Source organism: Ambystoma mexicanum, chromosome 8, assembly GCF_040938575.1.
Source record: "Ambystoma mexicanum isolate Mex_15411 chromosome 8, UKY_AmexF1_1, whole genome shotgun sequence".
NCBI lineage: Eukaryota > Metazoa > Chordata > Amphibia > Caudata > Ambystomatidae > Ambystoma > Ambystoma mexicanum.
This window is the reverse complement of record NC_090929.1, coordinates 172,603,719-172,618,241: the sequence shown is the minus strand read 5'-3', so window position 1 is coordinate 172,618,241 and position 14,523 is coordinate 172,603,719. Positions and strand designations below refer to the sequence as shown.

General features: G+C 45.4%; 1 protein-coding gene across 5 annotated transcripts in view; it reads right to left on the bottom strand.

Moving 5' to 3' along the window:
* Positions 1-5,893: 5,893 nt before the first annotated feature.
* Positions 5,894-14,523, bottom strand: part of GPSM1 (G protein signaling modulator 1) — a 1,136,422-nt gene continuing 1,127,792 nt past the window's right edge. For all 5 annotated transcript variants that reach the window (XM_069609568.1, XM_069609567.1, XM_069609566.1 and 2 more), the window contains exon 14: positions 5,894-12,678. In XM_069609568.1, the coding sequence (XP_069465669.1) occupies positions 12,442-12,678 (237 nt within the window). In that variant the 3' untranslated portion in view covers positions 5,894-12,441. The remainder of the gene's footprint in view (positions 12,679-14,523) is intronic.

The window sequence follows — 14,523 nt, the reverse complement described above, 5'->3', positions numbered from 1 at the left end:
GGATCGAGTCAGACCGAGGGAGCCACTTCTCTAGCAAAGTGATGACAAAGATGTGGGAGATACTTGGGGTCAAAAGGAAACTATACATTGCCTACCGGCTAGCCTCTAGTGGTGTAGTGGAGAGATACAACAAGACAATTGTGAGCATATTAAAAAGGTTTGTGGCAGAGTCTGGGCCAAGTTGGGGCATCCAACTACCTCTTGTCCTGATGGGCATCAGATCTACCCCTTCATCGCAACAAAAATGTCACCATTTGAGCTGATGACTGGACGCAGGATGGTGCTTCCCCGGCATCTGCTCTACTGAACCCAAGAGCAGACTTTGATAAATGCCTCCACAACTCATGAGTATGTTGAAAATCTGAGAAAACACCTTCAACATGCTTTTGCCTATGCTCAGCGAAATCTAGAAAGATCTGCAGACAGTATGAAGACCCACTATGACCTGAATACTACTAGAAAAGAATATCAGGTAGGAGACCGGGTCTACTTATACAATTTCCAAAGGAACCAGGCTAAACAGCGCCAATTTCTGCCTAGCTGGGGGGGTCTTTTTGAAATTGTAGACAAATTCTCACCAGTCGCCTGCAAAATCCGTATCCCCAAAGGGAGTTTGGTAGAGGGAGAAGATAAGTGGGTCCATATCAACCAACTGAAGTGTTGCCATGTTAGGCATACTCTGCAGCAACTAGAGGATTTGCCTGGAAACCCAGAGGGGGACCTTCCAGACCACTAGAATTCCAACTATAAAACTATTCCACCTGTTGAAAATGAGTAATCAATTGCAAATAGAAAAGAGTGTTCTTATATGTCAAGTGTATGTGTCTGCTTCACTACACTACATGAATAGTGGTGCGAAAATGTCTACAGATATGCTCTGTTTTGTCATCCTAGAATTTGAAACCATGGATCCTAAGTATCAAGGAGGACCACTCAGGGACTGGAAGGAAAAACCCAAGGGGCCCAGGGTATCGCGCCATACTCTCATCCGGAACTGGCGGTGGGAACCTGTCTATCCACCACTGATGGGAGAAGCAGATGAATTTTGACATTTGGACCAGAAAGAAAAAACTGAACATCCCAATCTCGCGACGTCCCCTTGACGGGCGGTCAAAAGTCAAATCGCGAGGGGGGGCTTTGTGGGATGTTTTCACCCACTAGGCTCTGCCCTGCAACATCCCTGTGTGCTGGTGGCACCAGAATCAACAAAATGGCTGTAAAACCTCTGGGTGCGCCAAATCCTATGAAAATTGCACTTTGAAACCAGAAAAGATGGCTGCCAAATCTACTTTGCCTGTTGTCAGTAGTGGGAAGGAGACCTCACTGCTGAAACCTGTCACTGGGCTGCCTACCGAGTAAAAATGGAAACTGCATGAAAGGCAGTGCTTTAATGCAAGAAACCCAGAGATTGCTCTTAAATCCCTTTTTCTTGGTTGCTGAAAATACAAAACAATGGTTCAAAACTTCAGAAAACATCCTATATCTTTGCTGGATGTTACCTGCCACTTCATTTAAGGAATCAATATGAACCTACAATGTTGGGAAAAGTGGAATCTATCATCAAAATATCCACAGTAAAAAGTGTGCTTGCCTGTGAAAATCTGTCAAAATATGGGCGCAGTACCAGCGGCCGCCTGTGACTGTTTCAAAAGCCTGCATTTAAACTGCAAAGTTGCACCATTAAGATCTTATGTCTTAAATCTAAGTGACCTGTCATTCAGAGGAACTTAGGTTGTAACTATTTAATCTCCATGATTTAGGGACTGGAATCTGAGTTCTAGCTGCTTGATTAAAAATTGCAAGTTTTATTTTAAATTAAGAAAAATGTTATAATTTGACAGTTAATTTAGCTGAAACTCAGAGTCATCAAACCAGTTCCCCCCAGCTTTCCCCAACAAAAGGCATCTCTCCTGCTTCTCACCAAAAACAGGAACTCACATTCAGGTGTTGATTAAGAGGGGAGGAGATTTGGGCTGCTGCTCCTGGATGAGACAATGAACCTTCCTTGGCTGAAAGGATGTGCAGATTGTAAGTGTCAAGAGTGGCCTCTGCAGGAGGAAGAAGGCAGGGGTTGCTCTTGAGCTACAAGAAACCTTTGGAGGCGGGGATAGACATTTTTGTTGATTGTCAATGAACAGAAAGCATATTTTTTGAAAAGACTGACAAAGGACTGTGCGAATTTGTAAAAATTGTAAAATTACTGTATGGTTAATGTGAATTTTTTTGTGCACATTTTAAAAGGAGCCAGAACTCTGTGCGGTTTTCTGAGGAGGCGCAGTGAAAATTCTGGTTTTGTAGCAATTGTATTCATGTCAGAAGCACGAAACTTCATACGATTATGCCCAGATATCATGCGCACATATGCACAGAATTGTGGACACATCAGATGTTGTGTCCCAGATAAAAAATGCGAAAAATTGTCAAGCCCAGACCCAAGACCTCACAGCTACGGGGCTTGGAAGAATATTTACTTCACAAAATATGTGATCTATGTATGTCATTGGTATAAAGATTATACACATGTAAAGATGCATTATATCAAAAATAGATTTGATGTGCAAAAGGCAAAGGGGAGGTTTTCCCTGTCTCATAAACCGCACCATCATGATGACACACTGTTTTCCCCTCCAATCAAGGGAGAGAGCAGACTTTAGCCAATGGACTACCTAGGGGGTGTGCCTAGGATAATTCAGCATTCCCACCCCTTTAGGAAACACATAAATAGAGACAGCTTAGTACCTAGAAACACACTGATCCACCCACCATCTCGAGATTGGCGAAGCACTTTGAAGGAGATCCATCCATATTCCTTGTTCCAGGCTCCAAAAACTTTGCAAGCAGAAAGGCTCCTTGCATAGCTGAACCACTTTCAGCTGGGCTTAACTTCCAGAACCCATCCCTCAACTTAAAGGGGAAACCAAAGAGCAGCCAGGCTGTGCTGTAACTGCTTGCCTGCCAAAGAATCATCTTCATAACCAGAAGGGCAGATTAAACCCCGTCTAGCCGTGCTGTGCTGTGCAGACCAGAGAGCCATTGCAGATCCAGTCCAGTCCTGCCGTGCGGTGTCCAGAGGGACTTGCTGATCACTGACCCGTCCAGTCCGGTGTGCCCAGCAGTCTGTCCAAGAAATCCCTGACCAGAATCCCAGACGGTTCCATTCAAAACATTGGTAGTGAGTATACATAGTATAGGATTGTCTCTAGCCTATGTACTGTCCATAGTCATCCCCTAGCCAAATAGTTTTTCCGTAATCGCGCTTACCACGCGTGGAAATGTTTGCAGTGAATTTTTCATTTGGCTCAAATCTATAACGTGTAGAGTAGCTTTTCATTGCACCCGACCTCAAAAATAGGTTTTCAACTTGCTTCTTACTCTCTACTCATTGCTAGTGTTTGTCTGAAACCATACAAAGTGGCTCCCATTAGTATTTCAACAATTTCAGTGAATTAAAACCATTTTCAGAGCTTTCACCATTTCATTCAAGCCAACTGTAAAACCATTTTGGACAAGTTTGCAATCATTCCTGTTTCTCTCTCTGTGTTTGCTGGGGGGAAATTGGGATTTATAGTATTTGCTTGAATTCTGCATTCCTGAAACCTGTTCTCTCCCCTTCTCTTTCTTTATATTTCATATTGGGGGATTGAAAAGCGTGGAGGGGGAAATAGTAATTACATTGCCATTTGAGAGAAAACGATCAATCTAAACAGCCTTTGTTAAAGAGGTGGTTCCTTGGCGACTGCTTATTATCTTTGTGAAAGGATGGGTTTAGAAAGTTTTAAGGGGTTATCTGCATGAGAACTTCCCAATTCTGCGTGGCTGCTACACAGATATTACATTGAAAAAAGAAAAAAAGAGTTTGGGAAGATGAACTCAAATGCGCTAACCCCTTTAAATAAATATATATAGGCGAGTCTTAACAGTCTTGTAAATTTTATTAGTGTTAATTCACACTAATAATTTTTATTTTCCTTTTATGACTCCAAAAAAACATTCCAAATAAAGCTGCACACCAGTATAAAGTAATTCATAAGGTACAATGAATCAAATATTTCTCTTTCTCTTTCAGTAAATCCAATATTTTCTTAAATTGCTCTCTCAAAATGAATCAGATATTTCTCTCTCTCAAATCCAATATTTTCATAAATTGCTCTCTCAAAATGAATCAAATATTTCTCTCTCTCGACACGTGTTTCCCCATTGTAACTCTCAATGGTTCTTCAGGAGAGGGAGTTTTAGTAGGAAGTTTTAGTACGTTCTGATTTTCTGATTGTTCACATATATCATGTATTATTTTTCCAAGATAAAAGTTTTTTTCTTATAATGTTCATCGGACTATTTTGCTTAATTTAGTCTGTAAAATATGGATCCAGGTTTACGCTTATTACCTTGGTATTGTTGATGATATTTTGTGGTCCTGTGCCGTGATAAGCACCCAAATGTTAGGATCTTGGAAAAATAATACAATGGGGAAACACGTGTCGAGAGAGAGAAATATTTGATTCATTTTGAGAGAGCAATTTATGAAAATATTGGATTTGAGAGAGAGAAATATCTGATTCATTTTGAGAGAGCAATTTAAGAAAATATTGGATTTGAGAGAGAGAAATATCTGATTCATTTTGAGAGAGCAATTTAAGAAAATATTGGATTTACTGAAAGAGAAAGAGAAATATTTGATTCATTGTACCTTATGAATTACTTTATACTGGTGTGCAGCTTTATTTGGAATGTTTTTTTGGAGTCGTAAAAGGAAAATAAAAATTATTAGTGTGAATTAACACTAATAAAATTTACAAGACTGTTAAGACTCGCCTATATATATTTATTTAAAGGGGTTAGCGCATTTGAGTTCATCTTCCCAAACTCTTTTTTTCTTTTTACATTGCCATTTGATTGAACACACACACAAGGATTATTTCTGTGCTGCATTATTTTTCCCATCATTGCTCTTTGTGATTAAAGAGATTGTTGAGTGTGACATCACCCCATTGGTGATCATTTTTTAACCATTAAAAATAGTGTGATATATATTGTGCAATCCATAAATAAATATTGTAACTTTGCAAACCAGCCTGCTTCCTGGTTCAGTGTGATCGGGGCAGGGGGGGGGATTCAAAGAGAGCGGAGTGATATAAGTGGTACATCGTTCAGAATAAAAGAACTTATAGACACAAATAATTAATTAAGGGTTTCAGCTATGCATCACACACGAGGCATTGACTTAGGTGAAGTGCCGGGGTTGAAATCACTTACAAAGTGTCGGTACTCACTACCTGCTTACTGTTGATAAGTGCCTGTTGTCCTGCATTACAAGTTGGCTTCCTACTGAGAATTGCTGGTACTAGATCTTTCAAATAAAAGTGTAGGTACTCGGGACCGGCAAGTCCCTGCCTACTTAAAGCACTGTATATGCGTAAATGGAATGTGTGTATGTGCAGGTGCACGGGGGAGCGGGAGCAGGGCGAGATGGGTCCTGGTGCCAGTCAATTTGTTCATTTTTTCAATGTCATGAGAACATTATCAGAGGGGGGAGAGCTGTCCCTCGCTCCAATCGCCCCCACCCCTTCCGTCGCAGGTGGGATCCCACAGTAAAAAAAAAGTGTCCATTTCCAGCCTTGATCTGAGGTTGATGAAATGAGTATCAGTGAAGGTGATTTGCAATACTTCCAGTGCTTTGAAGGCTGCACCTCCGACGTGGTAAGCACTATGTCAATTGTACATTACATGAAAACAGCGAAACACGCAGATGTGCAGAAATAACCTTCACATTTTTAGTCCTGATAAAACTCCTGTACCCAGAGAACCAGAGTAACAGTCTCCGTGCATTTTCTGTTTGCATCACTAAACACTTTAAATAGAATTACAAGATAAAGGTCACACCAGACTCTGAAGCTTTGACCACAAAATATTTTCTTTATTTAGAACAATTCCTAACACTTCGCACCCAAAAAAAAGAATTGTATATATTACAAATACATCTGGCTATGTTTAGAGGAAAAAAAAGTACCGCCTGGGTTGGACGTTATCCGATTAATGACATCAGCAAATGCACATTGAAAAATAAATACGTTACTCATACATTCAAGTTGGCAGCATTTAAGTACTGTTGATGAGGCGGGAGTCCAGCTTCCAGTTCATATTGTTTCCCTGTCCTGCTTGGACAGATGCGGGGTCGCCCCACCCTTTAGCAAGGGCTGTGGCGACACAGAGAAATGTCTAGGGCATTAGCCAGCAGAGGGCGCCATCAGCACACGCAGAATTGTTTTGATCAGGCGCTGACCGTGAAAGGGCACCACATGTCACTTCACTTAGGGCAGTGACATCCTGGCACCAACCCTGTCTGCATAGTCAACAGGAGCTAAGCATGAGGTGGTTGTCTAGAGTGCGCAGTGTCGTGCCGAGTGGCCTCTGTCGATGCACCGAGCACAGGTAGGTAGATGGATTCCAAGGACTGGGCAGGCATCTCCCCTGGTTTGTGTTCCCAGTTTGGGCTGTATGGAGTTGTTTGAGCCACAGACAGAAGGCAATAAAACATCCGAATATGTGCCTTACCCGTTCCCAGGCCCAAAGTCTCTCGGAGACCATGACGGTTTCAGAAATTACGCCAGTACCCTATTGGTCACGGTGTGTGATGTAAACCTTTGTTGTTTGGCTTTGTCTTCCCACCCCACTTTGGCAAGGACGAGGGCACACTGTATGATCCTGTGAGTTCATCTTTGACACGTTTCAGTCCAAGCCTTGCCTACATACCGCTGGCTTCTGCATACCCTGGATTTCATCGCCGTAGTTTGCGTCCATACCTCTGTTTCTTTATTCTGTTGTTTGGGCTTCCATTGTCCAGAGACAATGACCCTGATTACAAGTTTGCCGGTATCCTGGCGGTAATTCCGCCAGGATACCAGCAAATGGTAATACTGTTACCGCCACTCAGTTCAGAGGTATTACAGCTTGATTATGATTGCCAGTGACAGTGGTAAATCCCCATTCCATGGGGATTTGCCAGTAAGGTGCCGTAATTACTTCTGACTCTTAGCTGGAGGTAATTCCAGGCACCCCAGCGGCAAACTTGTAGTTGGCTGTGCGGGAATGTGCCGGTATACAGTAATACCGGCGGGTTAATCCTGCACCTGTCAACTTGTAATGAGGGCCAATGTATTGATTCTGCTCCTAACAAGACTGACCTTGACATTCCTACACGCTGTGGCTTGCTAGTGACTTTCCTACACACCACTGTGTCTCTCCTCCACAACACAGACCGCCAGTGACCCTCCAGCATGGCACAGTCTGACGATGTCCCACTGCATGGCACAGGCTGCCAGTGACCCTCTGACATGGCACCGGCTGCCAGTGACTCCCTCCACACCACACACCGCCAGTGACCCTCCAGCATGGCACAGTCTGACAATGTCACTACTGCATGGCACAGACTGCCAGCGACTCTCCTCCACAACACAGACTGCCAGTGACTCCCTCCACACCACACACCGCCAGTGACCCTTCGACATGGCATAGTCTGACAATGTCCCTACTGCATGGCACAAACTGACAGTGACTCTCCTCCACACGACAGACTGCCAGTGACCTTCTGACATGGAACAGTTTGCCAATGATGACCTTACTGCATGGCACAGACTGCAAGTGACTCTCCCCCCACACTGCAGACTGCGAGTGACCCTCCTAAATAGCAGACTGCCAGTGACTCTCCCCCCACACTGCAGACTGCTGGTGACCCTCCTAAATAGCAGACTGCCAGTGACTCTCCGCCACTCCAGATTGCCAGTAACCCCCCTACATGGCACAGTCTGACAATGACTCTCGTCCACACCACAAACTGTCAGTGGCCCTCTGACATGGCACAGTCTGCCTATGACCCTACTACATGGCACAGGCTGCCAGTGACTATCCTCTGAACCACAGACTGCCAGGGACCCTCTTACATGGCACCGGCTGCCAGTGACTCCCTCCACACCACAAACCGCCACTGACCCGCCCTACATGGCACAGTCTGCCAATAACTCTCCTCCATACCACAAACTACTAGTGACCCTCTGACACGGCACAGTCTGCCAATGACCCTACTACATGGCACAGGCTGCCAGTGACTCTCCTCCAAACCACAGACTGCTGGTGACCCTCCTACATGAAAGGGATGGCCCGTGACTCTCCTCGACAACACAGTCTACCAATGACTCTCCTCCACACCACAAACTGCCAGTGACCATCCGACATTGCACAGTTTGCCGAATACCCTACTGCATGGCACACAGTAAGTGACTCTCCTCCACACCATAGACTGACAGTGCCCTCCCCCAACATGGCACAGCCTGCCAGTGACTCCACTCCACAGACAGCCGGTGACCCCTTCACATGGCACAGACAGCCAGTGATACTCCTTTCCAATACAGTCTTCAGGTGACCCTCCTACATGTCACAGAATGTCAGGACTCTCCTTCACACCAGAGACTACCAGTGACCCTATTACATGGCACAGCCTGCCAGTGACTCTTGGTTGTAGCACAGAATGGCTTGGACACACCTCCACAACGCAGACAGCCAGCGACTCTTCTATATATCCAAGTCTACCATTCTCCTCTACATACCATAAGCTATCAGTGCTAAAGTCCCTTCTCCAAGCATTGCGCTACCAGTAACTCTCCAACTCCCCCATTCCCCTCCAGAATGCCAGCAGGCCAATGAGCACGTGCACCAAGTCCTTGAGGAGAGAAGTTGACTGCTCTCTCAGCGACATTCTGCCCTCCACTGCCCAACCACCGCCGATCTGGTCGGACTGCTGAATGACTGGAGGGGGTCAATGCTTCTTTTAGGCCACGGGTCTGCAACCCACAGCTCTCCAGATGTTAAGGACTACGACTCGTGATCCCTCAGCATAGACTATGTTAACTAGGGCTAAATGGAGTCATAGTCCAAAACATCTGGGGAGCCAAAGGTCGCAGACCACTGTTTTAGACACTTGGCCCACTTTTGCTTGAATTAATGTTGCTTATCCCAGGATCAATAAGTATCTAACGCAACATTAAGATTCACAGAGCATTTTCCAGTGGGGTTTTGCCATTAGAAAACACTTCTATGAATTAAACCATAATGTCTTTTGCTAAAGCAAGGAAACAGGAACGACACGTATCGAAGCTTTTTACATGATGTGCGCACGTGTGTTACATAGAACGAACATGAGGTTTGGGCACTCAACCAACTCCCACTTCAGCTTAAGCATCTAAACCTGACCTTGACTTTTTGGTTTCTGAATTTTGTGATTTGTATTTTGATAAAAATGTTGATTGTCTTGTTTTAAACACTTTTCAAATTCTGAAGGAACTAGTGTTTGCACTGGCCAAACAGTGGGTTTGTTGAGCCGACTGCGTTTGTGAACAGGCTTGTGCACGTGGCATCCTTGCTGTATCTTATCCATTTCTCTATTTAGCCTGGTATTCAAAAGTCTAATCATCACATTGACGTATGTTTCAATAGCAGCTCTTTAGAGCAAGGGCAGGCCACAAAGCACCCCTACCCACCCTAAAATCTCGTACATTGGCCAGGCCATTTGAGGGTGTGCTCCTCTCAAATAATAACATGGGGTTCTTGGGGCGCTAAAGAGAGGACAGCCCCCTACTCTCTTCTTTTTGATGGCTGCAGTGGAGATGGACACACCTAAGCCCCTCATCTGTGGCTGGGTGGTTCAGGCCTTTAGCAACTCCAAGAAGAGAAAAAGAGATCACACCTGGTGGGCTTGGTCTTCAGACACATATTCTTGAAGTTTTAATGAAACACATATTGAATTGCATTTGGCTACATTTTTGAATGAAGAGCCCGGAATCTTATTCAAGCTTCCCCGCGCCTAACCACATTTTCTGATCCTGGGCAAATCACGTCCTTTCCTTATGCCGCAATTCTATTATTCACCTAGTGTTATTTTCTACTGTATTTCAAATTCCAATCCAACTCCCTGAGGCCCATGTCATTTCACACTCCTTTCCTACAGTTCTGGCACAATGCATCGCAATTGAAATACTTGAGGACTGTGTGCAAAGCTTTGGCCTTAAGTGAATATCTAATGGCTGCTGTTGGCTTCGTAAGCGCTGTCGCGCACTTGATCATTGCTGCAACAATTACTCATATTTAAATACTCAACTCGTCTATTGATCGTCTGTACAAAAACTCAATTGTTCTGATCTAAAACACTGATCTTGTGCATTTTAGAAAAAAAGAAAAAGAATGAGCCAATCTGTCTCCAATGAATGGGAGAGAGAGGTAGCGGCTACAGAATGGTCCCCCCCACCCCCATCTGAAATATTTGGCTCTGTGTGAAGAATGCTTACCATGTCCCCCAGGCGGAGCATAACACTGGAGCATATTTTATGGGTCTTCTGTCAATTTCCCCACCCACTGTTTTCTCAAAGATCAGATCCCTCTGTGCAGCCTGACCTCTGCACCAGAGGCGTAGACCTGTTAGGGCCTGAGCGGGCGATGCCCAGCCAAAGTCTGTAAATGCCCACTCGGCAGCACTCTGTGCGGGCATGTACAGATGGTAATGTCACTGCGGTGGGCCACAATCCATTAGCTTCAGGCCCCACTTGTTAAACAATCCTGGCTACGCCTCTTCTCTGCATAGCCTATTAACCACAGTAACAGAGGCGAATCACACTGAAAGTGGCAGCTGCGACGAGTCCGGGAGCAGCAAGCATTCAGCTTGTCTCCGGAAAACAGGTGCTTTCACAGTCTGAGGCACAAACACATCCTAATATCCAACCAGAGCTGTCATGTTGTTCCATGTTATGCGCGAGTATTTCATTCAGTCATTGTGTGTTTACTTTGTATTCTGTTACTTGTGGTTTTGCTTCCCACGCCCCATTATAAATGCAGAACTGCAAGTCCCAGAATGCAAAGAATGAAAGAACTGGACGAGTTACTCTCACTTTACACTGGACAGCTTTAGAAATCTACACAACAAAATCTTAACCAGGCGGATATCTTCAAGGATTGTTCCATCTCAAGGTCCAAATAACATCATTGCTGTCTAGAACGCCACTTGGGACCCCTTGTTTGAAAACACCCCATTTGTTGACAACTACCCATCTAAAAATCTATATTTTGTATTGATAAGTGTTATCGACGCCTTTTGCCAACCCGTAAACATCCTGCTTGTTTGTTTTTTTTAGCACACAGACTGCTTTCAGAAGGACGCAATTATTCTGACTGGCTGCTAAAAAAAAGATCGAATTTGAAAATGTACAATAACATAGAACAAGAGACGTCACTGTAGCGGCAGGTATGTTAAACTTCCACGAGGTGGCAGTAAAGGATAGGAGATGCGGGAGCTCTGACAATTGCAATGAAAACTGGGAAATGCTGAGAATCTAAATAATGGAAAAGTAGAGAAAGTTGGAAATACTCGCGGCCAATCGCCTGATAAGCAGCGGAACATCTCAGGGATTGGCCCATTGCAAGAACATCGAGGCGTTTATAAATCTGCACACACAACATCACATGATGAAATTGTCCTGGTTTCTGGAATATTGCCCACAGCTGCATTTCTTGGCCTGGCGCAAGAAGCGTGACAACCTCTGTAGAACCTTGCACCAGCAATGGTATGACATAATCTGTACGTAGTGTTGGCGCTTTATTACACTCTTGTCCTGTGGCCGGGGTCGCCATTTTGGAATAATTGTTCATATTGCAGCGGCGTGAAACAGAAGAACAAGGCGCAGGCCAACCTGTTTCGCTCCCATTTGAAGTCCAGTCGACCTTCTGCAGGAGTTGTGCCTATGCCATCCTCTGAGGTTATGGTACCTACACAGAGTTTGGGTATCACGACGTGGATGGCAGCTGGGATCAGTCCCCCTACAACCGGTGTCAACTGCATGACTGGCGATGTTACTGTTGCTGCAAAATATATCAGTCTACATGGCCAGTCCATCTTAAAACTTGTTGTGTGTCAGTGTCTCCCATGGAAGCGCCCGCTGCTGCAGCCGCCCAGAAACCCATTGTTTTCCGGCCCTCGGGCAGTACATTAGCAGGTCTGCACGGGGTTCGATAGATGCTCCTTTTCTGTCCTAGAGCCTGTATTTTAGGGTGCCTTTGTGCCATGACTTTGCCTCTGTTAGGTTTGCAACATTTCCCAGATGCAAACGCCACCAGTCTATAAAAGCGGTATATAAAAAGGGGTACGGTAGATCCTTTTCGCGCCATAACACCACAATCAGCCGAGGAAAGTACCTGTCCAGTGGGTTGCGTGACCTGAAACCCAACAGTTGTGTCTGGGTGTGGCGGACCCTTTTTTTTTGCTTTTAACCATGTTTTTGTCCACATGTTCCTCGTTTGCAGTGTCTGCCAGCAGCCGCCCTCCATTCGTGGGCCATGTCTTGGTTAGTTGGCACAGAGGCTTGCTTGGAGCCTCCCCCGCCCCCCACCCCGCGCCCCATTCTTTTAGCTGCAGCTTGGTCGCCGCTGCTTCTCTGGAAGCTGCGCCTCCAGGGCGTCGCCCTCCTCATCCTCACGATCCTCCTCTTCCTCGTCTTGGTTGCTCTGAAGGTCCACCCGCTGCTCGTCCATGCGCTTGGCTTGAACCCTCTGGATGAGACTGAAGAAGTCTTCGTCGGGCATGGTTGGACCACGGGGCACGGCATCGGGGGGCGCACACCGCTGATCGTCGATTCTTGAAGACTGCAAGAGAGGAAACACAAACACATGTTGGAATGGAAAAGCACACCCAGCGCTGGTCCACAGGGAGGTGGGAGTCTGCAAACAGGGACCCCCTTGAATACACGCATACAAGGCCAAAGGGCAACTTTTATTTGTGAGTTTGGCTAAAGTCAGACTTTCTGTTTTTAGAAAGTAAATTGCACCAATATTCGACTTAATGGTTGACCCTTTAAAATGTGATTTTCTCATTTAAACATATTTTCTTTTAATGGAGGAGTATTCCACATCTACACCGTTGCCCTTGCAACGCTCGGCCTCCCCATGGCACCTCTCTTCCTCTATGCCAACTTCACACGCTAACGCCAAATAACAACGCAACCACTAACGCCCACATTACACCATAAACCGTAAACACGACATCTAACCCTCGACCTCCAATGCAACCACTAGCGGCAACCTTACATCACAAACCCTAAACACAACACCTGACCTTCGCTCTCCATTTCAACCACTAGCGCCAACCTTACATCACAACCACTAACCAACATCTAACTCTCAATCTCCAATGCAACCACTAACGCCAACCTTGCACCACAAACCCTAAACACAACACCTGACCTTCGCTCTCCATTTCAACCACTAGCGCCAACCTTACACCACAAACCCTAAACACAACACCTGACCTTCGCTCTCCATTTCAACCACTAGCGCCAACCTTACATCACAACCACTAACCAACATCTAACTCTCAATCTCCAATGCAACCACTAACGCCAACCTTGCACCACAAACCCTAAACACAACACCTGACCTTCGCTCTCCATTTCAACCACTAGCGCCAACCTTACACCACAAACCCTAAACACAACACCTGACCTTCGCTCTCCATTTCAACCACTAGCGCCAACCTTACATCACAACCACTAACCAACATCTAACTCTCAATCTCCAATGCAACCACTAACGCCAACCTTGCACCACAAACCCTAAACACAACACCTGACCTTCGCTCTCCATTTCAACCACTAGCGCCAACCTTACACCACAAACCCTAAACACAACACCTGACCTTCGCTCTCCATTTCAACCACTAGCGCCAACCTTACATCACAACCACTAACCAACATCTAACTCTCAATCTCCAATGCAACCACTAACGCCAACCTTGCACCACAAACCCTAAACACAACACCTGACCTTCGCTCTCCATTTCAACCACTAGCGCCAACCTTACACCACACACCCTAAACACAACACCTGACCTTCGCTCTCCATTTCAACCACTAGCGCCAACCTTACATCACAACCACTAACCAACATCTAACTCTCAATCTCCAATGCAACCACTAACGCCAACCTTGCACCGCAAACCCTAAACACAACACCTGACCTTCGCTCTCCATTTCAACCACTAGCGCCAACCTTACACCACAAACCCTAAATACAACACCTGACCTTCGCCCTCCATTTCAACCACTAGCGCCAACCTTACATCTGAACCTCTAACCCAGTATCTAACCCTCAATCTCCAATGCAACCACTAACGCCATCATTACCCTGCAACCTCTAAACCAGCATCTAACCCTCGACCTCCAATGCAACCACTAGTTCCCACATTACAGCAAACTCCTAAACCCACCATCTAACCCTCGACCTCGAAATAAACCACTAGCACCAACCTTACATCACAACCTCTAAACCGAACATCTAACCCATCACCTTCAAATCAACCACTAACACCAGCCTTACACCACAACCTCTAACCCAGTATCTAACCATCAACCTCCAAATCAAACAACTAATGCCAACATTACACCACAACCCCCAAGCACAACATTTAACCCTCAATCTCCAAATCAACCCCTA